At 44.3% G+C, this 26,443-nt stretch overlaps 1 protein-coding gene across 20 annotated transcripts in view; it reads right to left on the bottom strand.

Moving 5' to 3' along the window:
* Positions 1–26,443, bottom strand: part of ARPP21 (cAMP regulated phosphoprotein 21) — a 210,131-nt gene that overhangs the window by 63,421 nt on the left and 120,267 nt on the right. For 15 of the 20 annotated variants that reach the window (XM_068152705.1, XM_068152697.1, XM_068152703.1 and 12 more), the window contains 5 exons: positions 16,141–16,249; positions 14,149–14,250; positions 7,848–7,885; positions 5,770–5,829; positions 3,032–3,261 (listed from right to left, as the gene is read on the bottom strand). In XM_068152705.1, the coding sequence (XP_068008806.1) occupies positions 3,032–3,261; positions 5,770–5,829; positions 7,848–7,885; positions 14,149–14,250; positions 16,141–16,249 (539 nt within the window). The remainder of the gene's footprint in view (positions 1–3,031; positions 3,262–5,769; positions 5,830–7,847; positions 7,886–14,148; positions 14,251–16,140; positions 16,250–26,443) is intronic. The other 5 variants (XM_068152708.1, XM_068152713.1, XM_068152710.1 and 2 more) reach the window with 4 other exon arrangements.

Here is a 26,443-nt window from a genome sequence, read left to right as displayed (position 1 = left end):
AAGCAGGTTTTGCAATTCTCTTGTGCAATTTGAGGTCTCAACCCTCCCAACTAGATTTCCTCAACACCATTACAAATGTTCTGCACCTCTGCAACATAATGCTGCAGAGAAAAACCTTCACTCTGCTGAAGGTGAATGATATGGGGAGGGGAAAAAAGAGTGTATGAGGAACCTGTGCCTCCTCCCTAACTCATTGTGTATGAGGTTGTAGCCAGGTGGGGGTTGATCTTTTCTCCCAGGCAACAAGCACCAGAACAAGAGGACACAGTCTCAAGCTGTGCCAGGGGAGGTTTAGGCTGGATGTTAGGAAGAAGTTCTTCCCAGAAAGAGAGATTGGCCATTGGAATGGGCTGCCCAGGGAGGTGGTGGAGTCACCATTACTGGAAGTGTTTAGGAAGAGACTTGATGGGGTGCTTGGTTGCATGGTTTAGTTGATTAGATGGTGTTGGGTGATAGGTTGGACTCGATGATATCAAAGGTCTCTTCCAACCTGGTTAATTCTGTTCTATTCTATTCCAAAAGTCGTGGGAGATAAAGAAATATGGAGGTAAAAGCAGGGTCTGCTGTATCTTTCAGGCCCCTCTCCGTTGCCTATTTAGCCTTTATGTAAATAGAAAGAGAGTGGAGTTTCACAACTCCTTATATACTGGTTGTGCTATGTTGCATATGCTCATGCTTAGGAAGGGGCCAGAGGCAAACAACTATACTGTACTAATGGTCAAACTCAAATTAATGCCTTAAAATCCATAGGATTTCACATACATAAGGATGGAATAACACCAAAGTAGAATATTACCTTGGAAGGGATCCTTCTGGGTTCCTTCCAACTTGAGATATTTGATGAATCTTAAGATAATAAACCCAAATGTCCATGAGGGCTGGCAGCATCCTGGCTTGTTTCAGGAACAGTGTGCCCAGCAGAACTGGGGTAGCGATCATCTCCTTGTACTCAGCACTGGTGAGGCCACATCTGAAATACTGCCTTCCATTCTGGGTCCCTCACTACAGACAAGTGCAGGATGTTTAGCCCGGAGAAGAGGAGGCTGAGGGGAGACTTTATCACTCTCTAGATCTACCTGAAAACAGGTTGCAGTGAGGTAGGGGTCCGTCTGTTCTCACAAGTAACAAGTGACAGGGCAAGAGGAAATAGCCTCATGTTGTGCCAGGGGAGGTTAAGACTGGACATGAGGAAAATTTCTTCATGAGAAGTATTGCTAAGCCCAGCAAGAGGCTGCCCAGGGAAGTGGTGAAGTCACCATCCCTGCAGGTATTTTGAAGATCTGTACATGTGGTGATGCGGGACAGGGCTTAGCAGTGAACTTAACAGTGCTGGGTTAATGGCTGGGCTCTGAACTATCAAAGGTCTCAAGGATCCTATGATTCTGTAAGATGTTCAGTTATACAGATATGCAGGAACTAAGTCAAATACTTCCTTGATTTATTCTGAAAACATTTTCCAGCATCCTGAATCATGGCAAAGGCCACCACTCAATTTTGGGCACAGGAGTGAAAGCTAACCAACCTAGTCTTGATAAACTGGGATTCAATTGACTGCTGTCCATAAAACACTCTCAAGCTGAAAAAAAGCACTAAGTGCTAAATATTGATTACCACTTGTCCTGTACTATGTTTATCAAATGACCTGAACTGATGGAACCTCCTGATAGAATCATTATTTATTACGCACTTTTACACAAAAATATAATAGAGTAGCTTCATGGCATGGCTTGATGATACTTAGATCCTGACCCCATATGTTAATGTACTTGAGCAGTCAGTGTAAATAAATGCAGGATTACCACCACGTCTGTAGTCTCCTTAAATGGTACTTTCATTTAATGGGAACTAAAGAAGAAGCTGGAGAGATTGTGAGACCTCTGTAAGTCCAGAGCTTCCATCTGCTTCCACTACAGCACACTACCTCATCTGCCAGCAGTAAGAGAGAGGCTGTGGTCCAAGATACAGATGCTCTGCATTTTAGCACCAACAAAAGGTTCTTCAATTTCTCATCAGTCATGAAACATTTGATTCTTCATGATTCAGAAAATATTAAGAAAAAGGCAGAACCTGTGCTTTGTCTGAAAGGAGTACCAGAGTACCACCTTTCCAGGCTGTTGGAGTAGGATGTGCACATACTCTGCTCCTGCAAATTCTCATCTAATTTACCTCAGGCACCAAGTCTTCCTCTTGATTCCTACAAATCCCACACCAGGTACCCAGATACTAGTGTACATGGATGGATATACTCTTCTGCTACGCAATGGTTCATGGCTCTCACCACTTACAGAATCACAGAATGTTAGGGGTTGGAAGGGACCTCTGGAGAACACTGGGTCCCACCTCCCTGCCAAAAGCAGGACCACCTAGGGCAGGCCACACAGGAACATGTCCAGGTTGGCTTTGAAAGTCTCCAGAGGAGACTCCACAACCTGTCTGGGCAGCCTGTTCCAGTGCTCCATCACCCTCATCATGAAGAAGTTTCTCCTCATGGTGAGGTGGAGCTTGCTGTGTTCTAGCTTCTGCCCATTATTCCTTGTCCTGTTACCAGGTGCCACTTGAAAGAGCCCGTCCCCTTCCTCTTGACACTCACCCCTCAGATAATTACAGACATTAGTAAGTAAGGTCCCCTCCAAGCCTTCTCATCTCTAAACTAAACAGCCCCAGGGCCCCAAACTAAACACATCTCTTCACAGGGGAGATGCTCAAGTTCCCTGATCATCCTCGTGGCTCTCCCTTGGACTCCCTCCAGCAGATGCCTGTCTTTCTTAGACTGTGGAGCCCAAAAGTGGACACAGTGTTGCAGGTGTGATCTCACCAGGGCAGAGCAAAGCAGGAGGAGAACCTGCTGGACACACCTTTACTAATGCACCCCAGGGTACCATTCTGACCACCCACAGAGCTTGGGCTAGGTCTCTGAAGGTCCATTCCAACACAAACCATTCTGAGAGATCCCATCCTCAGCAGGCAGGTTCCAGAACAGCCATTTCTCCTCACAGACCCCGTGTGGTGAACCCAGCACAGTACACGCTACCTGTTTTGGACAGTTTGCCGGTACTTCTGTTGCTTGAAGAGCTATCTCCCCTTGTCAGGACGGTGATCCCACCAAAGCTGGCTGTCTTTGTTATGGCTGGCTTCAGATTCCGATTGGAGCTGTCCGAGTCCGTGCTGCTCCATGGCCTCTGGTGGTCTGCCCACTTCAGTTCATTCTCTGTGCTGCTCTGTCGACTGCCAGATGCCTTCCCTATGCTGTCTCTGTTGCCCCTACAGACATCACAAAACAAACATTTAGACACCAGCAAAACCACCTCAGGGCAGAGTCTATCTCGGGTAGCCTGCAGCAAGACTGACAAAGAAACCCAAACCACTCTGCATTGGTGAAAGCAGGCCTGAAACAGGGGATCTGGTCCCTGCCCTCACCTGCCCTCAGTAAGCAAGCACTGCTGTACCCTTTCACATGCACAGCACTCATCACTGCCAGCCTGCTGCTCATTTCCTAAGAGGGCTGCACTGAACTGGGCTGATGTTAGCATTTCTGTTCCCTGGTGACCAGTCTCTTCCCTCAGCAAATTCTTGGCTACTTCTCCCTTTGCTGTCCATCACCTGTAATGTTTTTCTCTCTTAACTTCATTTCCTTCACATCCACCCTCCTTATTTCTATTGCACCTTGTCCCCACTCATCATCTGCTCTGTGAAGTCACCCAAAGCCTTCTCCTAAACACATGTGACCCTAAACTCTCCAGTGATAATGCTCCACTCAGAGACCCCCCACCAGTTGTTTGGGTTTTTTTTCCCCCTCCTCTGCATACAGTAATCACAAAACTCTCTGGGTAAAGACTGTCTGTCCCTGCACAGCTGCAGAGCAGCCACTGTACTGTGAGTAACACCACAGCAAACTGTGAGCAGCATGTGGAGGAGAATGTGGGTTATTTATGGTGAACAGCTTACAATGTGCTGCTAAAATGACAAAACCAGCATACCTACTGCAGCTTAGTGCACCACAACTGTTATCCCAAGTGACACTAACAACACTGCCTTTTGGAAGGCTTTTAGAAGATATTTTCCCTCCTCCTGTCTCATTTTACAGTATAATGCCATGCAGGCTCAAAGCTCTTTCTACAAATCAAAAGGATGGGACTGCAGCTAGTGCTTTCTTTTGGTCCCCTTTCTCATTTTGAATATGGCTCCTGCTTTTTATTTGGAGAATCTGCAGAGCTGTGCCACTTGGGATGTGAAAGAGCCGTGTGGCTAAGCTGGGATCAGGATGGTTTGCTCCTTGCTTGTGATCAGAGCCTCTCATAGATGTGATCAGCAGCACTGGATAGTTTGTTCCTTGCCTGTGATCAGCAGTAGTAAGCTGTTGGCTTTGCTAGACCCAGACAGTGGGAAAGCACAGAGAGAAACAGCACAGAAGCAACAATGTAAAAAATAAAGGAATAAAAAAGGAGTAGCTCTTCAGATTTAAATGGAAAGGAAAAAAAACACAACCCAAAGTATACTATTAACAGACTCTTCTGGTTTTGTGCTTAGAAATTAACAATTCTTTCGTATTTATACTCTAATGGAAAAGAGGGAGTGAAACAGAATGCTTTTCTATCCCAGTTATCTGTGGGTGTGGATGTAAAATGCCTCCTTACTCCTGCATGCCCTACCCAAGATTCTCAGATCATCCAGGCTAGCCCAAAGCATGCAGAAAAGTTTTTCTGCCTGTGACCATGGGCTGCAACTCCAGATGCTCCCAACACTGCTCCTTACCTGGTGCAGTCTTGCCATCTCCTGCATGGCTGCTGTGCTGATGTCTAGACAGCAACCATGAGTCACAAAGTCCCTCAGCCTTTTCTTCTCATAATGAGGAAATGCATAACACAGATGATGCAGGTTTGAACTGACACAACCCATCCCTGCCATGTATGCCAACCTCAATGCATACAGACATCTCAGTAACGACCCTACTTCTGCCTGGGTATCCAAGTGCCTTACTGGATGAAGGACATGCTTCATCAAGCATCAATTGCTTCTGCCTGTTCTGCTTAAGACTTGTGGCAGCTGATTGAATTTAAAAGCAGTTTGACACGCTCAGCTCAGGATGGTGTGAGCTGAACCTGAGTGAGCTCATGGTGTGGGAAGAGAGCGCTGCTAATCCTCTCCAAGCAGCGCTGTCACACATCAGGTTGGGTATTCCACAGGTCCAGTTTGTCAAGTGATTGAAAAAATGTCTCCATGGAAGTGTGGACTCACTCCTCCTGGTGTCCTGTGACTTGGGATGCAATCTAGGATATGGGATACATCTGAATGTTCTTTGGGCAGAAGAAATTGGAGTTTAGATGGCAAAGTTCACTGAGGGAGTTTCAAAACACTGCTGCTTTAGGTAAGGGAATTTCAATTCATTTCACCTCATTGTAGTTTTACTTCAGCTCCTAACAAACCATCGAAAGGAAAAAAAGGTCACTCTGGGCACTAGCCTGGGAAAAGAGCCTTTTGTATACACTGCAGCAAAATGAGCTTCCAGCAGTCAGAGCACCCCTTCAAACTGTGACAGTCTGAGCAGCTGGGCAGCTGAAAATTTCCTATGGCTCCTGAGCCAATGATCTGTCAAACCAAGGAAAAGGGTCCTGTTGTGACTCCCATGGGATTAGCAGGGTAAGAACTCTTTCCTCCATCTTTTTTTCCAAGCAGAAAAATGGTATATCCACAGCCACCGAGGGTGAGGACACAGAGAGAATCACAAGTGAGGGTTACTGGGAAAGGAATATTAAATGAAGTCATACAAACCTAAACAGCTGCCTTTTCTTATGGGTGTCATTGCATATGCTACTGTCTTCCAACAGCCTACTGAAAAATGAAAAGAAAGGTTATGGTAGCAGACATGGTAATTAAAATTTAACTGAGCTCTAAAGCTATATTTATTTCCTAGCAGCATTTTCCAGTTTGCACTAGATGTATAGCTTAAAAAAACAGGGCTAAAACTGGCCCCACCCCCCATAACTGTTCACAGTCAACTGAACACAAGAAATGCCAGCCAGGGAGGCTGAAGGCCATTTGACATTTCCTGTTACCAAGCAAGGTAATTCTCAGAAGCCAAGGAACCACACATCTACATCCAAAAGAAAATTCAGGAGAACATCACCTCCTAAGAACATAAAAATATGCCAGCCAGCAAAATACCACATGGATAACTCTAAGCACTTGCTAAATCACTTGGAAATCTCTGTGGCTCAGAGGAGTGCTCAGGCTCTCTGATCAGAAAGGAAGGCACTCAAACACATACCTAACATTCAACACATGAAATCAACAAGACCATTCATGTGCAGGGACCCAAGTACGAGTTTAAGTGCTTCGTCCAATCAAAGGCTGTGAGGCATGCAGCAAGGAAAAGCAGTGTCCTGAGGAAGCAGCTGAAATCTCCCTCCTGACAACACCTGTGCAGGCAGTGAGAGTTTCCAGCCTGGCCTTTCACTATTTTCCTCTTGGGTATACATCCTCACACTGGGAAAGCTGGGCAGCGAGCTCACAGGTTCCAGCAACGAGAACCATGTGCAAACACCAGAGCTGGCCACCTTCTCCTCCAGGCAGGTGTGGGATGGAATGTATAAACCAATGGAGGAGGCATGGCTATGAAATTCATCTTATAAAGGTCCCCACCATACCCTCAGCAGTGCAGAGTCTGAGCATCTCCCATACTGACTTGGGAATGTGAACAACTGCATCATGTTTATTGTCTCAACCTCTTCAGGGAGGCAAACATAGATTTGCAGGAGCAACTATCTGCTTTTTGGTTCCTCTCTTGCAAATTTTGTTTCTTTGGGATAAAACATATCTCCATAGTCAAGATACAGAAGCAGCAAATGAGGAAACATCTTTGGCTCTCAGAATAAAGGTGATTAGGTAACAGTGGCCATCATCTCCTGAGAGCTTTTCCTCATTCCACTTACAGGGCTGTCCATCAGGAAGACCACTGCTGTGGAGTCATATCCACAAATGCATCTGGACAGATGTTAAGGATGGACAGAGATAGAAAGGTCTCCTTCTTCATGGGGGTGATAAATGGTTTTAAAACCTGCATGGGACAGACTTGGGCTAGCACTGTCCAAACACACCCCAGTGACATTCCCAGCCTTTTCACCTGCCATAAAGGTGCACAATTGCAAAGATTTTCAACACAGTTCAGCTAATTTGTGGTTGCTGTGGAGCTAACACTTCGTATTTTGTTCATATTCAACAAAGTTTTGTCTTCCCTTTGCTTTAAGTGGGTTTATTACAATAAAAGGACCATCCATAAGAACTATCAGGCAGTAATGCAAGGAAACAGTCGGCTCAGACATCACCATTTCATTACCACAACACAGGAGTCAAGCAGGTCTGGTCTGGGGCACTTGAGAGCCTTCACAAGCAACAAGCGGAGGCGGTGCTGCCACTCAGCCCCACAGAGGAGCAGGTTAAACAAGTGTTTCATAAACACCATCATCCAGCCACTGCTAGAGTGCTTTTGAAAGCCCAGTAAGTTAAGTTCTAAAAAGGCACTCCAGAGACAGAGTGGTCATTTGCAATGAAACCTCAGGTGGGCTCCCTCTCCCTCCCACCACCCACCATCTGCTGTTTTAAGCAGAAATGCCAAATGTTGAGAAAGCAGCAGTAACACCTTTGCTGCTCAGATACAGTACTGCAGGGCAAGCTCTTTCCCCAGCTCCTGAAGCATAAAAACACTGCAGATAATATGGATTGCAGAAAACACAGATTACCAATGCGCTCAACAAGCTTTGTAGTAGGATAAACGACTACAGATAGACAAAATCATAGAAAGAAACAACTAAGTTTAACAGAAAAAAAAAAAAAAGAGCTATTTTTTTTACCTGTTTTCCACAAAAAGGTTTTCCTGGGAGCAAACTGACTGAAAAATAAAAAAGGCATTGTATCAGACGTTCTAGATATGTTCTGCTGTTCCAATTCCTTCCTTGATTTTAGAATTACCTCCCCTGTTCAGGCTTAAGGGGATTTCAATTCATGCATCATTGGCAGAAGACAAGAGGGGGGAAAAGAGGGTCAAGAATAAGGTCAGGCCAGTAAAATAAATTCCATGCATTACAACACATTGCCAACGAGGGGGTCTCAGTTTGGGGCAAACTGAAGCTTCTCAGTCCTGAGAGCAGAAGGCGGCAGTATGTGCAAAATGCTGGCAAGTCCAAGGGGAAAAACATTTCTCCTACGTAAGGAAAGCTTCCACCGGTCTACCCCTACCACCTCAAAATAAGGGACTGCAGAATAGCACAGAGCTGCAGGTAGGAAGGACACACAGGAGGCAAGCATGCAGAATTGACAAAGTTCTTCAAAGGAAGAGAAGATACTGCAGCACTTAGAAATCCCTACAGCTGGAGAGGAAACACTCATACCCGCACTGAGATACGAAACGATGATAATTGTCGTAATATTCACAACAATAATAGCCTGCTGCAAAATGGTTCTCTGCTGGAGAACTCAGATCTGGAGAGAACTCAGATCTGGAGAAAGGTGAAGGGCTCAGAAGAAATAAATCCTGTGGACAAGTGTGTAACTCTTTTAGCATTACTTCATTCTTTATGCAGAGAAATGAAGCTATGCTCAGTTTCCCATGAATAATTCTCCCTCTTTGATTTTTCCATTTCCCTCCTATTCCATGTTCACTACATGAAGGACCTCGTAGCTGTCACTGGATTATACCTCTGTGAGGTAAGAAGAAAGGATAGTCAGCACTTGCATTCAATTTGAACAAAAGGCAGGTAAAGGGAGGAGGGCAGCAGTAATCATGCCCATTAATTCTGTAGCAGGACTCAGCTCGAAGAGCAATGCAGCACCAACATGAGTTGTGTCAGATTTTGATAGCATGGGACCTGTATGCATCTGGAATGTTTCTGTTTTGGGAAGGGTGAGACAATCACCTACTCAAAGAGTGCTGGCCAACACCAGCAACACCCTGCTCATTTCCAGTGCTCCAGCAGATGCATGGGAAAGCCTGCCCTTGGCACTGCACCCACTGCCCTCCCATCAACTCCCACAAGCAAGGAATTTAGCCCTGAGAAGGCAATGCAGTTTCTTACTGAAGCTCTAATTCACCCACCCAGCATCCACATCAGGGAACATCTGACAGCTCCCTGGGATGCCCTTGAGAGCTTCCCCCTTGCACTCCTGCTAAAGGCACAAGGCTCTGGGCTGCACTGGTGGCAAGTGTACCTCTCTTAGCACAAAGCTTCGTGATACCAGGAGCAAGCTCTCCACTGCCAGAGACCAAACTCCCACCAGCTACAGCAGATCTAGGATTTCACCCCAGGATAGAAGACACAAACTGTTCCAGCTAAGACCACTGGGACCCTTGGGACAACTGTGACCCTGTGTCTTCTCTCATTTTAGGCGCTTTAGTCACAACATCACATTAAATGTGGCTGTGCAGACTTCGGCATGGTTTAACCACCCCATGGGCTTGTGCAAGCTCAGCTGTGGGCTGTGTCTTCACTTTGGAGGTTCAGGACAGGCATTTGTGCATTGCCCTCGCTGCAGCTGTGTTTCCAAAGCAGTGTCACACCTACTCCTACTCCTCCAGAGCAGCAAATAAAAAGCCCTTGCTCAGACCAGAGCAGAAAGACGTGTACCTGCCTGGAAGAAGTTTGAGTTTTGTTTCACTTTTTCTAGTTTTTAACAAGACTGGAACATAGAATAAATATGTGGGATTTCTATTTTATAAAGCAAGTGGAGAGGCTTGATCCCTTCTCAGTGTCTTGATGGAAACCACTACCAACTGTATTACAGACTTAACGGCAGAGTCCATAATAATTCCATTTGTCTTTCTTCCTGGCTGATGATGCTGGCACAGGGCCACACACTCCCTGGAAGCTATTTTTCAGTACAGGTGTGAGACTGACAAGTAGAGAAGACAGGCACTTTCTTATTATGTTATTCTTGCTGCTAAAAATCAGGCAGCTCTGGATAGCAATTTGACTACTACAAGGACAGGCCTCACTTTCCTGAGCTATAGCATTAATAATGCTCAAGTTAAAGCATCAGGAAAGCTTAAGTACACAGCACAGCTGCTGTCAGAAACATTCTTAAAACACTTGGCTCTTAAATACTCAAAGACACTGACAACAAGCCTACAAAAGAAAAAAATGCTATGGAGCCAGGCTACAAATTTGCCTCCTCAGGGACCCCCACATGCAAGACTTTCATTAGGGTGCTCCATATACCTAACTGTCATTTATGAAATGAGAATTTCACTCTTCCAATTTCCCAGAACCTTTAAAAATCTCAACTGGAACACATGCAGCAGCTCTGCCAGTGTACTAGGTACACAAGGGGTTGTTGCTCTTGGTTTTAATTGCATTAGGCAGCACAGATTAATTAACTATTAATTAACTATTAATGTGCAGTAACATTCTGCAGTGGATGCCACCAGGTAATCATCAGTTAACCAGATGTGATAATCTCAGGCTTCTGACTAATGGTTATTGCTTGGTCTGCAGCCACAAACAAAGGCTCTGTAGAGCAGCATGGGAGTTTCAGTATCTACAGGTTTATGGTAGCCAACATGAGGCATATCTTTGTTTTTATTAATTCCTAGTCTTTCCCCCCTAAAAGGACAGGACAGGTTGAAGTCACCTTTTCAAACACTTCCTTCATGACTCTCTTTAATCAGAGAGTGACAAGAATCCTCAGTGTACTTCTAAAGTAGAGGAATCATGCTTTATTTTATCTAAAGATCCGGCTCTTCAGAAGTCACTGCTTAGTCAACAGCAGCCACTGTAATTACCACCAGGAGAACGAGAAGTGGGGTGTATTTCCTTCAGTAAGTTCCATGTGCACTGTGGAGAAGTCTAGCATTTGTAATAAACCAGCTATTTTTTCAGTCCACACACCACAATTACCAGGTAATTAATTTATGAACAATGGATGGGCCTTATGTGATTCTGGCTCATGAGGTTGTACATCGTGCTAACCTTGAAGAATGAAATTTCCCCCATGTAATTTGATTGCTGGTCTTTAGAATCAATTTGCTGCATGCTTAAAAGCCAAATGCATTTGGAATTCTCAGTTTGCTGAGATTTGAATTCATGCACAGCAAAAGAACAACAAACAGGGGGCTTTACTCTTTTGGGATTATTACTTCTCAACCTGTTAAAAACAGTTAAGACAAGAAGCTTTCCTTTGCAAGACCCAGATAGACCAGGTCACCTGCTCCAGTGCACTTGGCTGCAAAAGCCACAAATTGTTATAAAACCAATTTTCCAATCAAAACGTGTTTAAAAAGGGAGCTTCTAGCCTTTGAAATTAAAAATAACCTTGAAAATAGCTTTGAGCATAACAGGGCTCATGCAGTACTCTTTTAAGGTCACCAGCCTGAAAAGTTTGAGGTGCACTTTGCAGTTCTTCTGCAACTATTTATTTCTTCACCAGGCCTTCCTTTTATTAAGACATAACATTAAGAGGCCTCTCAATCTCTGCCACTTGCTATGACTCGACACGTGACAAGAGTCATTAAAACCTCCAGCTCCCCTTGTCAAAATTTATGGTAGCCAACACAACAGATGGAACACTTGCCAGAAAATATCATTTAAACTGACTAGCATCAGACTAATCATCATAAGGGCTACCATAACGATGGCATTATTCATGAAGATATTTAGTTTGTTAAACTCTTCTCACTTGGAAATTAAGCTATCTGGCACTCCAGAGAGCTGCAAAATCACAGGAAGGACAAGCAAGGTTGGTTGGTATGGTTGTTGCTATGTGGGTTTAAGACATTTTTCACAGCACTTGAAACATGCACAGAATTATTTTTCATTTGCCCCTGTAACCAGACTGCCTTTTCCTCCTGCATTTTGTTCAAGGTTCTGACTCTCACACTGATCTGTTATTCAAAGAGGTTTCGGTACCTCAAACGTATTTAGAGTGGAGGTGCTAGGTGCAACAAGTCACAGCAGTTACTCTTGACCTTCATGGCTGCCCTTTGGAGACCTCTCATGCAAGCTCTCTTCATGCATACTCTAATTAGAAGTCTCTATAATTCATTTGCTAAGGTTCATAAGCAGGGCACTGATAAAGGCTTGACTGCAGCAATGTAAACAGCATAGAGATAATAAAAATACCACATGACTAATCCCTCCCTGTCTCTCATTCCAGGCCTGCTAGTTGGAGGATGACAAGGCTTAGGTACCTACCTGAGAGAAACCTGGGGAGTACTGGATTAATTAATGACTGCAGAGGACTTGCAAACTATAAAGTCTTACATGTGGTAAGTGGCTACCTGTAACAGGAAGCCATTGCTCTCTTTCCTGAAACTGAGAAAAAACACAAATGGCATTGTCCACGACCACGAGCACTGACACCCTCCTAACAACACCTCCTCTCTGTGGAGTGCTGCACTGCCAGAGGCTCAGCTAGCTAGCACACAACCCCATCGATGGTATCCGCACAGCTTGCTGAAACGCACTGCACGGCGATGCTAATGCCTGCAGCAGCAGGGAGAGAGAGAGAGAGCAAACCAGCGGATATGAGAGAGAGAGGGAGAGACCCCTGACGCTGCTGATCTTTCCAAGTGCTCACTCCCCATCCACTTTAAATGCCTGCCACAAACCACGCCGTTACTTAGGGCTTGCTACTCAGATTTGCTAACCCAAGGGGCCACCAACAGTCTCCTGCTGTGGGCCATTAAAATGCTGGCTGCTTGCCTGTCTTTAAAGCTCAAGTATCTGAAGATAAAAATAGAAGGGAGTTGTACAGCAAAGTTCAGCACACCTTTCCAGCCACCTCCCTTCCTCAGCCTGGCATTTCTAGCTGCGGCGTCTGACCGAAACTGCATTCTTTTGGCAACAGCTTCCCATATGTTATCTTTAAACATTTTGCCTCACTTGAAGTCTGCTGCAAAACTAAAAAGATTTCTTGGTTTTGCATGAGCTCCTTTGTAATAAGCCAGAAGCAGTAAAGTTCACATAGAAAACAGGCTGCAAAGAGGCTTTTGCAGTCCTTTGAAAACTTGACAACTCTATGGCAGTGTTTACATGAGACTCACAGGCTGGAAAAAAAGAAGTAAACTGGAGGGTTTCTGCTTTCACTGGAACTGCCTCAGTCAGGAAAGACAAACTGAGGCTAAAAACAGTTAGATAGGGCAAAGTATCCATTAAAAAGCAAAATTATTTATCCTAAGAGACAACCCCCCCCCCCCCAATCAAAACTATACAATTTATTCTCCTGAAGAAAAACAGCTTGGATGTGTGTAACTCCGAAACTAGAGCAAAAGAAAAAGGGTATCTAAAATAATGCAGCATATGAACAGTTTTAATTCAAAAGGGCACTGCCAAATCTGATTTTTAACAAGAGGTTTAATTGGTTTCTTTCCCATAGTCATCTAAGGGCAGAGCTCTCACAGAGATGAAGATAAAACAAAGTGCTGACATTTTTTCATTCTTTTAGGACCTCACCATTACAGTGCTACAGAAAATGACAATTTCCTTCCCTCTTCAGGAACATGAGGTGGTGCTCACAGATACTTCCAGTTTCCTCTAGCCATGTAGCCTGTGGTGTGAGTTCTGACTTTTTGAAAGAGGCAAGAATTACAACGTCTATCGAGCCTTACTCCTTTCAGAGTAAAACAACACAAACATCTCTTTCTGATGGCAGAAATACAGTTTCTTAATTGGTCCTTTCAAAAAATCCCATCCAACTCCATTTTTAACCTCTGGCGTTTCTTTGTTCTTAGGATCTTAGTGCTACAGCACTGGGCCAAAGAAGGACAAGAAGAAAATTCGACTGAGCTTGAAACTAACCTGAAATAACACTCAAAACTATCGGGAGTGTCCATTTAAATCACTGCCCTTTGATCAGCAAAAGGGAAGGTAACAAAGAAGGAAATCTAGACCACAAGAACAAGAACATTCAAAGAAATAAGGTGAGCACTCTCCAGACAACATGCTGGGCCTGATCTCTCCTCTACCCTTCTCCCTGCAACTCTCATCATCTCCTCCTCCAGAAACCAACCTCCACACCTCTCAAGCTCCTCTCAGACCCTTCCCTGTTGCCTCCAGCTCCACAGGGCAAGTCCAGCTGCTGTGTTTGTGTCGGAGGGGGACAAGACTGTCTGACTACTGGCAAAGGTATGGCACTAAAGAGGCAATTAAAACAACTACTCACATCTTGTGCAAATATTCTCTCCCTCACTCTCTGATACTCCTCTTCTCTCTCTTCAATTGATTTACTTCGTCTGTCATCTCTAAATGGAAGAATTCTGTTTTGCTGAGCAGAAAGAAAACCAGGAGGGTTATATAAGTTGAGCTGTTAAAAACTGCCATTAAGTAACTGTCAGCTGAGAATAATAAATGTTCACTTAAACAAATGAAGCATGAAAACGATAGGCATCCTTCCTGCAGGAAGCACCCCGTGAGGCTGGGCACCTGAGGGTTTCCAGTGAGAGAATGCAAGTGGCTTTGTAGAGAGGGTGGCTGAAAGGCGGCTTTCTGCATGGCTTTTGCAGACCTCCTGTCCTAAGAGTGGCTGTTCTCACCCCAAGTCTGAGTGGCATTGGTCTCAGCTGCCATGAGTTCCCAACTCTCCTACTGGCTGCAGGGAGCAAGAGGGCAGGCAGCACTGCATTACCTAAAACATCAAAGGAGGAGGAAGAGGAAACTAGGCTGCAAAAGCTCAACTGCAAACCCTAGAAGAAACCCACCAAAGCCTATGTGTACAAGGAGAAGTCCCAAATATTTGGCACGACAGTTGTAAACATTTCCACACAATAAAGAAGCCTCAACTTTGGTTCTGCTGGGGAAGGAAGGGCCATTTGTGCCTCTCAGTAAAGCACAGTGAAGGAACAGTTGTGCTCTGAGAGGGAGGAGAGGAAAAGAGGACTCCCAGCAAGAAATGTTTCATTGTCAGTTGGGTCTTGAGCACTGCTCCTTCTCCCCCTGCAACCCAGCACCTGGTGAGACAGGTCACGCTGCCTGCTGTTGGCTGATCCCCATGTTCATCACACCCTGAAAGTGCTTGGGGTTTGGTTTTGAAGCCAACTCAGATGCAGCATTAACAGGCAAGGCTGCTATATACAAGTCAGAGTCAAGGGGGGAAGAGAAATGTAAAAATAATTAAAAGAAAGGAAAGATCAGTTCTTTACTGAAAACAGAGTGTAGGAGTGAGAGACTCACTGGAAGGTCCCTCCACCAACATGAACTAAGAAAAGAAAGCATAGTCTGCCTTCTTACCTGTGAGAATTTTCTCCTAACCCCAATTCATGGCAGAACCCTTTTTGATTTCATCTATTTTTGTCATTAAAATATTCCACATACACAGCTTGCAGCGGATTGAAACAGCACAAGGCCCACTTCTAAAGGCAGCACAAACACACACAGGTCCCTGGCACTCCCCTACTCATCAGGCTCACCTAAGGTCAGGTAGTGTTATGGCACAGGCAACACAGAGGGGGAACATCTGCCACGGTACATGCACGACAAGCAAGTAAGTTACACAGACAGTCAAAGGTGGTGAGGGGACAGGAGGAGGGAGAGAGCTGAAAGAGAAAGGTGATTATTTCTTTTTAGTCAAAACTTAATTTAGGATCTTTTGTTTAAAAAAAAAAAAATTCCAAAAAAAAAACCCTACCCAAAACTAAAAGATGCACCTGGCCTCACCATCACATGTTTGTTAGGGGCATTTTGTATGTTTAATGTTTCTCTTTGTGTTTTTCCCCTCTCTCTTGTTTTGGGCTGCATCGAAGTTTATTGTCGATCCATACTGCAATCCATCTCTGAATGGGTACAGCGGAAAGGGGGAGCTGCAGGGAGCGGAGCAGCTGCCGTAGTTAGACACTGGGAAATGCGACTGACACAGCCTTCCGCGCAGCCCAGAGCCGCTGGCATTCCCCCTCCCGTGGGCATGCAGCAAGTCCTGCGCCAAGCAAACCACCCATGCAACCCCACACACTGCCACGGCTGAAGCGGCCACGCTGGGGCTCCACGCTCCCCGCGGTGGTACGTACGGCAAAGGAGGCGGGGGGGGGGGGGCAGGAGGGCAGGGGAGGAGAAGGAGGAGGAGGAGGAGGAGGAGAGCAACAACAAAAGAACAACAATAACATCAGTCAGCCCACCTTCAAAAACAGAACAAATTTCAGCAACTCTCGAACCGAGAACCAACCTGATTGTCTTCTTTATCAATACTAGAGTTATCTCGCTTCAAGATAAATCGCTTCTGGGATTCTTCACCTTTTTCATCTTTTAAATGTTCAGAAAACCTTTGCTCTGGTCTGCCAGCAAAGTAAAACATAGCAATAAAAAAATCTTTCTTTTGGCTCTGCTTTGATCTTTATTTTTCTCAGTGCTCTTTGTTTTTTCACAGAGGCATTCAGTGCAACAGCAGTTAACCAACAGCAGTTAACATTGGTGGTCAGAAGGAGACGCTGCCTATAGCTGTCTGAGGCTGTCGTATCGCTGCTAACTGCTATTGCTATAAATAGCTTTTGTTGTTGTTGTTGTTGTTGTGTGGCAAGGAGCGGGAATCCAAAGTCTCAGTCACTGAAATATTTAGGCTCTCCTCGCCGTGACTGAAGGACAGAGAAAACAAATTAACATACTGTATGCTAATTTGCTTCCTTTGGTAGCTGTCACCTCCTGCAGCACTGCTGCTTGGTGAAGCCTATCCACCTTTGGAAGTAAAGGAAAAACTGAGAGCAAGCTTAAGAACAAAACCAAGAGTTTCCTCACTCCTAGTAAACGAAAACAGTAATGGGAGGGACTGGTGGAGTTTTGCTTCAACAAAATGTTACCTCATCACCGTTAAGTGGGGAAAATACTCCAAACAATCATAGAGTATCAATGAGTTCACTGATCAAAAAACATCCAGGAATTCATCTTTTTAGTTTAAAAGCCAACCACCACTCATTAAAAGCTCAACACTTTCAGGTTTGTAAGCTGGTAGGATGCCATTGCACACTTTCACCCTGCACAAAAAGCAGCATCTCACGTCACCTCCCCTTGCGCAAGAATCAAAGCTTTAGAAGCAGCTCATTTCACCCAGCTGGTCAGCGCTAGTATCTCATAGCTGTCAACAAGTAACCCTCCAGACTGCACCCAGACCCAAACCCATAACATTTTAAGCCCCATCAAAGCTGAGAGGGTGACCACCAGCCTCGAGGGTGAGTTGGGATCCACACACTGCTATCATTCAACTGAGGGGCACGAACTGTGGGGTTCTTTTTTAAGAGTAGGAATATACTGTGTCACACCACAAGGTTTCTGTCAGGGACCACAAACCTTCTATTCTGCGCTCCAGACATCCTCACATCTAGAAGCCTAACAGGGCACTAAGCTTCCACTCACAGGAATGGACCAATTGTGAAGAAACCAGAAGGCAGAATTTACAGAAGTTTGTGACTTAGTATGTAACCTCCTCTACGAACTTGGAAAGTTCTCAGCTTCACCTCATTTCAGGATGGGAAATGAAACCAGATATGTAAATCAGCCTCTATTTTGTTGTTACAGGCTTGCACCTAACTAATCAGCAACGTATCTCAAATCAAAATACAGCACACATGCAAGCCATAATTACAGTCCAGTACCATTCCCTGTCAGAGGCACAGCAAACATTTATACTACACCATTAGAAAGATGATATTAAGAGGCAGCAGCTCTCCTGCCTCTCACTCTCTCTGCATGGAGTTGGATCTAGATGAGCCTTCCAACCCTGACAATTCTGTGTGATTCTGCTCCTGACTCCCACTTCTGCTCACAATTTGCACTCTAGTGACAAAGCAACCAAACTACCAGCCCCATTTCCACAGATTTTGAGCACTCAAGAAGCCTTTGTTCATCACCCAGAGGCACCAGCACTAATGCGTATAAGGCCCTCACAGAGGAGAGTCAGCAGGCTGTCTGGACGCCCTACTCCCCACCTTCTGGGGAAGCCCAGAGGAGCACGGCAATAGTTTTCTAACCTAATGGGTCATTTGTGATGGTTGCTCATGAACAGAAAGGCTACAAAACACCCTTAATGGATTGCTAGGTGTGGTGGTCTGCTTTTTCTCCCATTAATGAGCCATGTCTGCAAAGCCAGAAATGAAGATTCATTCCCTCACATAATTTGCTTTGACAGAACCAGCTAAGAAATGCTATTTCCCACTCCCCCCCCCCCCCCATTTTTATATCCTAAAGCACAGATAAAGTTTCTGCAATTATACTACCAGTGTAAAATTGATGGCTGTGAACTCTCTGCTAAGCATCTAATAAACTGTATACCAAGCACAACAAATAACTGGGGTTTTAAAATGCAGAGGAAAAGGGAAAGAAAAGTCATCAAAAACTAGAGAGGCAAAACAACTTGAATAGGCAATTTGGGAAAATGTCTCCTCCAACTGCTAATCTATTTGAGCAGCATGGGTTTCATACTTCACAGCATTATTTACATTTCTTAAATCTCATTTTTACTTCATTTACTATTTATAAATTGTTACCACTTGTCAAAAGATAATAGGAGAAGCGTGAGATCAAGCCACGAGCCTAAACTAGTGATCCAATACGTGCCTCTTGATAAAATTATTCTACCAGCCCAGTAAGTGATTAATCTCCCGTTGCGAAAAGAGGTTTGCCTGGGCAGCAAGACTCTCTGTGCGTGCAGAGCATTATGGAGAACCATGGTACTACCAGAACCGGGAGGAGCTCCTTCTCTCCCAGTTGTCTCTGGTAATGGTGACCCAGACTTGCAGTGAGGCTGCAAAATGCATCACCAGCTTGGTTAATAAGGATGCCAAGCCTGAGGCAAGACTGTCAAGTGAGAAATAGGATATACCACAGCAACAAGCACCTGCAGGCTTCATGCCGACCTGCATGGCTTCCTCAAACATTAAAAAAAAATCAGAAAAGGACACTGAGTTGAAAGAAATATAAATGGGGTAACCTTAGAGCTGCCTTCCAATAGCTGAAGGGATCCTCCAGGAAGGCTGCAGAGGAACTTTCCATTAGGGTGTCGAGGGACAGGACAAGAGGGAATGGTTTGAAGCTGAGGGAGTGCAGGGTTAGACTAGATCTCAGTAAGAAGTTCTTCAGTAGGAGAGTGGTGAGATTCTGGAACAGGCTTCCCAGAGAGGCTGTGGATGCCTCTTCCCTGGAGCTGTTCAAGCTGAAGTCAGCTGAGTCTAGTTGAGAGGTGTCTCTGTCTATGATGGGGAGATTGGAGCAGATGATCTCCAAGGTCCCTTCCAACCAAATGCATTCTGTAGCTCAGTGTAAAGTAGGGTTATGCAAAGATAATGAAGGCATCTGCAATCCTTACTTAAACAAGGCCTCTAAGACACTTGTCTAGACACTTGTCTGGACTCATGCCTTACAATGAAACCTCTATTTTGGAAGTGGTAGAGCCAGAATAAGCAACAAAAAAATAACTTTTTTCCTTTTGGACACACAGAAAAGATTTTAATAGCAACATCCAGCATAAAATATTTTTCCCCCCACTATTATTATGGTAATGTAAGCTACTTTTATTTACTTCAGGAGAGTTCCTCTCAATTTATCTCTGTATAACAAAAGCCAGAGTTTGCCCCTCAGGCATATTTGTTTACATGGACTTTTAAAGAAGACTTCCCTCATTTAATGCTTTTGATTCCTAGTCAACCATTGTAAGTAGTAATGAAAAAACCCTAAAACCCTGTGTACCTTAACCAGGTGTTCACTCTTTAATCAAATGACAGATTTCAAAGATGCATTGCAGAGTGATAATAGCTATCAGAATACATGGAGTAAGGAAGTCTCAGGGCATTTCCTTGTGCCTGTCATGTTTAAACACAAACTTACACAGTTTCTTAGACCTCTATTTACATGGGAGACAAGAAATTAAATACTGGGGGGGAGGGGGGAGAAAGAAAAGCTGCACTCATTGGGAATAAGCTAATTAGCTCTGAAATAACTGTCTAAGCAGCAGGAAACACAGATACCACACCAAAAGCACAAATGGAAAGAGACAAGCACCAGCTTTGCACGCTTGGTTCTGAAGACTTAGTCACCATAATAGCAGAGCACATCAAGAGTCTGGTACTGCCAGAGCTAACTTCTATATAGCAAAGAAATCTTGGTTATGAGGCACGTGTTTCTGACAGCACCACAGTGCACAGGCTCTTGCAAGATGCTTTTCAAAAGAAGCAACATCACCAGGTGTGGAAAGGCTGGGCTGGCCAGTACTGGCCAGCCCAATGCAATCAAACACATCCAGCAAGTGCCGCAGTACAGCTCATCTGCAAAGGCCTCACAGGTAACAGCATAGCAGCTGTCAGAAGGAAAGCAGCATAGGAAAGGCAGTTCAAAAGCAGAGCCAGCTGCAGTGAGCAAGAGTCTGAAAAACCGAGCTCTGCACTGGCAGCTCATTCAGAGCAGGTAAAGGAGACAATGTTGATATTCCTCTGCTGAATGAAAGGCAACACCAAGTGAAAGGTAGGTAGGGTAATGGGGCCTGAACCAGGTAGAAGACCATCCCTGATCACCCACAGGATCATCACCTGGAAAACCAAACAAACAGCTACCAAAATGCTCTGGTACAAGGATGCCACCAGGAGAGCCAGGAGATGGTGAGAGGAGAGGAGAAACTCTGTTCCTGACAGGATTCTGAGAAGTTGTGAAGATTTAGGGCACTCTAATGCAGGTGTTCTGATAGCTGAACAGCATTTCCTTGTTATTTGCCTTTAACTAAAGCAACTGCTCAGTCCAGCGTCATGCTGGCCTCTGTTGTGAATGCACGCTGTGATGCCGTATGCTGGCCTGCCTTGCTTTGCTGGTTTGGCAGCATCTCCTGCATCTGCTCACCGTGCTGCAGGCTCTCCTCGGGCTCTGCATTGCCACCATAGCCACACTGCATAAGAATCACTATTTCTTTGCTTTACCTGGTGGGCCAGAACTCTTATTATCTGCAGTACAAATGACTGTTTTGATCGTGGAGGCATGGGAATATGTTCTGAATTTACAGAAGTCGGAAGCAAACGTCATCATTGTCAAAAGGTCCCAGGCTCATGATAAATGGCAGAATTCCAGCCCTTCAGGTTATGTGATGAAATGCAGAGCAATGTTTTTCAAGAATGAGAGCCCAGAATTACAGCCTTCAAATAGGTTTCATTTATTTAGGGTATGATGAATGCTAAAACACAGTTTCAAAAAGTGAGTGTGGGAATTGAAATACAGATAATTGTTAAAGTACAATGCAGTTATATTATCACAATTTAAAGCCAATCAAGATGGCATTTCAAGCACTTGAAGGTAAATGCCTCATTAACAGATTGCTGCTTTTATAGTATGAGTCACTAAGAACTTCTGTTATGATGGTGAAAGAACATTTAAATCCATCAAACACAAAAACCCCCACCCAACCCATCTATGCAAGATGGTACCTTCAAGGTGCTGCAATCTGCAGGGCTGAGATGCTGTATGCGTACCAAAAGCTTTATTTTCCCTAGTTAAAGACTGTATATCCTTTAATATTGTTTCTCAGGACACCATCTGGGGGCTTACACGTTCTGTATTTATTACTAAACAAGGATGTGAAAAGTCACAAGTTATGTTGGCAGGCATTCTCCCTCTCACACTGGAGCTGCAGAGAAGTCTGGCAGGACAGAAAGCAAGAGCCAGTAAGGCTATATGGGAGTAATGTCCCCCTGAGGTTTTTTGTTCAGCACTTGTGAGGTTTATTCATTCACTCTCACCCAACCTTCAAGATGCTCTGTCCTAGGACCCCATTAGCATTATTCAGTGGGACTGGCACCGGTGGCATTCCCCACTACAAAAGCCATGGTGAAGCTTAAGGCAACAGGACGGATAGATACACACTGAATCTCTTCCATATCAAGTTATTCTGGGTATGGACCAAGCAGAGCCTAGATCCTGAAGGCTTTCAAAGTAGACAGCATTTAAAGAATGTGATCAATGCTGAGATAGCATCACACAACCCTCACAAGCTTTCCTAAAGCTTCATTCCAGAAAATTATGCTGTTTTAATCTATGGTTTCAAATCCTTAGGGTATCTTGACTCTGGGAGAGTAGGCTTGACTACATGCTTTAATATTTGGCCCTGTATTTTGGGCCTAGAACACAGGAATCTAGTTCTGAACTCAGGGGAATAGAATAGAATAGAATAGAATAGAATAGAGCAGATTGGAAAAGACCTCTGAGATCATCAAGTCCAACCTATCACCCAACACCATCTAATCAACTAAACCATGGCACCAAGTGCCTCATCCAGTCTCTTCTTGAACACCTCCAGTGATGATGACTCCACCACCTCCCTGGGCAGCACATTCCAATGGCCAATCTCTCTTTCTGGGAAGAACTTCCTCCTAACATCCAGCCTAAACCTCCCCTGGTGCAGCTTGAGACTGTGTCCTCTTGCTCTGGTGCTGGACTCCAGCTCTTCACCTAGATAGGGCTGAAGCGCAATGCCTGTTCTCAAGCAGGGACCACTTTAGGTACTTCCAAAGACTCTGCTGTTCTCCTGTGATCAAGTTAAGATTATTTCTGCACCTGAGGGACTGGCTTTCTCTTCTCCCACTCTCCTGGATTTGATTGAGTTCTTGATACTAAAGATGTCTATTGAGACTGAACATCTTGTGCAGCACCAATCTATTGCCAGCTAGTTGAGGCTGGTAAGTGGTAGCAGAGTTTATTACAGAATTCATTAATATTTGATTTTAAGGATGTGGTGTACTCTGTTCATGGCTGAAAATTACACTCTTGCATAACTGCTGTGATCTGCTTAAAATGACATTTATCTGTCTTAGAAGTTCAAAACTTATCAAGGAAAAGAGAGAAAAAGGAAGCCAGCTGAAGACTGGAATACTGCCAACGAAGGCAAGATGGTTGTCCAAAAGCCAACTAGCTATTGAAGAACCTAGTGAAATGCCCCAAGCATACAGATTAATGCCATGAAAAGTTCTTGTGCTTATTTTCACTTCAGGCCATGAACATTTTCCCTGTCATTAGCACAAAGACTTGTGTATGTCACCCTCACAAGGCTACCTTGGAAACAGAGAGGAGAAACAGCTGACTCTGCTTATAGAGACCAAGGTTTTCCAGAGCTCAAGATACTTCTTCATTTCTACTGATCATGTCATTAAACTACATTAAACTGGAGGCAGGCAACAGAAGCATAAAAGGTAATTACTAAAACCAATTTGGACCACCTCCAAAATCCACTTGCTCATGTACCAGCAGCTCATTTCTCACCCGCTCAGACTTTAAGACATTATTTCACCTACTACTGACATAGAGTTACCTGTGAGGAAAGCACAGGGTCCATTTCAGATCTCTAGATGTCCCTCCAGTGATTTGGGAGTAAAAATGACCCCACAGCATCTCAATTAATGGGCACTTTCCTGCTGCAGCTTGGACGAACACATCGAGATATGTGTTAATTACTCATACAAGGAAGAGCTTCCCTCAACCGAATTACCTACTTGCTATTCCACAGCACTCTCTTCCTGGGTAACCTCCCATCTCCCCACACAGAGTTGGTGACAATAACCTTCTAGGTTTGTCAAAACTTAATAGCATAAGTGGTGTGATTGCAAGGGAGAAAAAAAAGGAAAGAGAGAAAGAGCAATACCATGGAGGGCTTCTGATAAATGCTTAGCTAATATCTCATTACACTACAGAACACCTGCAAAGTACATGTCCACCTTAATTACAAACAATTTAGTTCCGATAAATTAGATTAGATGAAAATTTAATCCTGGAGCTATTAGATCTGATTCATTAACCCTAACATCTCATTTACAGAGTAAGTCACTTCCGTCAGTCCTGTATATGGCTTAACGCTGACTGAAGTAAGAATGAAGCCAGTATTTAAGGGTCAAATGCAGCTCAACTTCAAGTGTACCCAGATGCTGTTTTTTTCCCTTGTGTATCTTTCATTGTAAAACAAACATGTGACTAAAATGAGAGAATGCTTGCTCAGAAAAAAAGCTAATTCCAGTATCAAGAAAATACAGAAAATAAACATGCTAAAAAAATAAATCCAAACAACAAGCAGAGACTGGAAGAAAGGAAAAAAAAAAACACTAAAAGCCTAAATTCTTCCAGATGAGCATCAAGCAGCAAATCGATGAATGTGCACAACCTGAAATAAAGCATTTAGCAGAACAGTTGCAACTGAAACAAATGCCTGTAGCATAATAGTAAGCTACTGATAAAATCTGTAGCAGCCATTAACATATGTATGCCCTGAATTATGTCTCCTATCACCATGGGACTGGATAAATGAGAAGCAATCTTCCACCATCGGGCAGGAAAACCTGAGGCATTGCAGTGCACAAGGAAGCTCAGACCACGGCTGAAGACAGACGTTTCCTGAGCTAAAGGCTAAAGCCTAAGCATCACAGCAATGCCTGCTGGGACACTGGGCTCTTGCATCTTAAACATGATTACTACTGGGCTGAGAAAAAAAAAACCAAACATGAGAAAAGTTTTTTCCCAAATCATGTTCCTCGTTTAATACCAGACAGAAATAATCAGACTATTTTTGTTCAAAAAGGAAATAAAATCCATGAAAACCAAGATAATTTGTTATGCAAATGCCACACATGTTACTATGTAGCTCCTGAAAGTCACTCTTGCGCATTATTGTTTTATTGATGTTGCTCTTACAATTCTTAGGTTCACAATGTAGGAGTTCTTCTCAAACCTGCATGCAATGCCTTAGCCAATTGCAGTGTTGTTTCTCAGCCATAATGTTTTCCCATTTTAGCTGCATACATCTCCTGTGCTGCATTTGAAACACATGGCACAGGGACTGGGCAACAGCAACAGTAAACTAGAGGGGAAGTAGAAATATTCCCAGCTTCTGCTTATTTCTTAGCAGTCAAGGAGCAACTGTTCTGTAATGGAGATGGGACAGAGGGAACTAAGTAGGAAACAGAGGAATGGAGCTGAGTCCTTGAAGAAAGACAATGCAAGACTCCAGTGGGGAAAAAAACACCCAACAGAAAGAATGGTGTTCATATGTAGGTCATAAAGGCAATCCTGCTTTCATGAGAACCCTGCTCTTTGTATAGATATGGTAATCAATGCATAAGATGCTTAAATGCAGGTGCAATACCTTATTCCTCCTGTATTACAACAAGGAGTGTAAAACCCAAAATCGTTGAGTTTTTGTAACTACTACCACAGAGCCAACTGCAAAAGAGCGTTACAAATTGTGTGTGAAAAACCTCCTGTCTTTGCCATCAGCAAATGACTGCTTCAAAGAAATTAAAGTCATTTACTCTGAGTACCTCATTCAGTCAAGGGGAAAGGCAAATTTTCCTGCATGCTCTAGAAACTAATACTTGGCATCTCAAGGAATTCTTCTTGGCACTTCAGCCTACTGTAGAAAGAAAAAAAAAAGCTGTCTAGAAACTATTCCTTACTGCAATTGTCAGTGCTGAGTGGGGGACAGTTTGCTGACATGTCTGTAGGACCCTTCACAAAAGCTGAGACTTTCATCTTCACATGGTGAAATCAGTGAATAATACTCTACTGCCATGGATGTTATCTACAGCAATGTCCCTCAGTGTATGCACAACAGAAACCCAAAGAGAACTTCCCTTCTTTCCTGCAATTCAGACAGCCTCTAAAAGGGGAGACAGAATGACACAGATTGTTCAACATAAACTGTGAGGGTCAGATAGGTTATTCAAAGTACATACTGGACATTAGGTCTCACAGAATCACAGAATTATTGGGGCTACAAAAGACCTCTGAGATCATCAAGCCCAGCCTATGACCTAACACCACAACACCAGCTAAACCCTGCCACCAAGTGCCACCCCCAATTTTTTCTTAAAGACCTCCAGGTACGGCGACTCCACCACCTCCCTGGGCAGTCCATCCTAGTGCCTCATCAGCCTTTCATACCATGCCCTCTTGTCCTGTCACTGGTTGCCTGGGAGAAGTTGGTCTGTTCTCTCAGGCAACCAGCATCAGAACGAGAGGACACAGTCTCAAGCTGCACCAGGGGAAGTTTAGGCTCGAGATGAGGAGAAAGTTCTTCACTGAGAGAGTCGTTTGCCATTGGAATGTGCTGCTCAGGGAGGTGGTGGAGTCACCGTCCCTGGAGGGGTTCAAGAGGGGACTGGATGTGGCACTTGGTGCCATGGTCTAGTTGTGAGGTCTGTGGTGACAGACTAGACTTGATGATCTTTGAGGTCACTTGGTCACTTCCAACCTTGGTGATACTGTGATACCCCCCACCTGACTACAATTTCCTTTTAGGTAGTTGTAGAGAGTGCTAAGGTCCCCTCTAAGACTCCTCTTCTCCAGGCTGAACAACCCCAGCTTCCTCAGCCTCTCCTCATATGACTTTCTCTTCCACTGATACAATTCAGCTCTAGATTCTAAGGAACACCTACACCACACATAGCATCTTAGTACTGCCCAAAGCATTTGGTGCATCTTAAAGGCACCAAGAAACCTCGGACTGGGCCAAGGCTATATTA

This window comes from Melanerpes formicivorus, unplaced genomic scaffold, assembly GCF_026170545.1.
Source record: "Melanerpes formicivorus ecotype bairdi unplaced genomic scaffold, bMelFor1.0.p_v2 SCAF_24, whole genome shotgun sequence".
NCBI lineage: Eukaryota > Metazoa > Chordata > Aves > Piciformes > Picidae > Melanerpes > Melanerpes formicivorus.
This window is presented reverse-complemented; position numbering and strand designations above follow the sequence as displayed.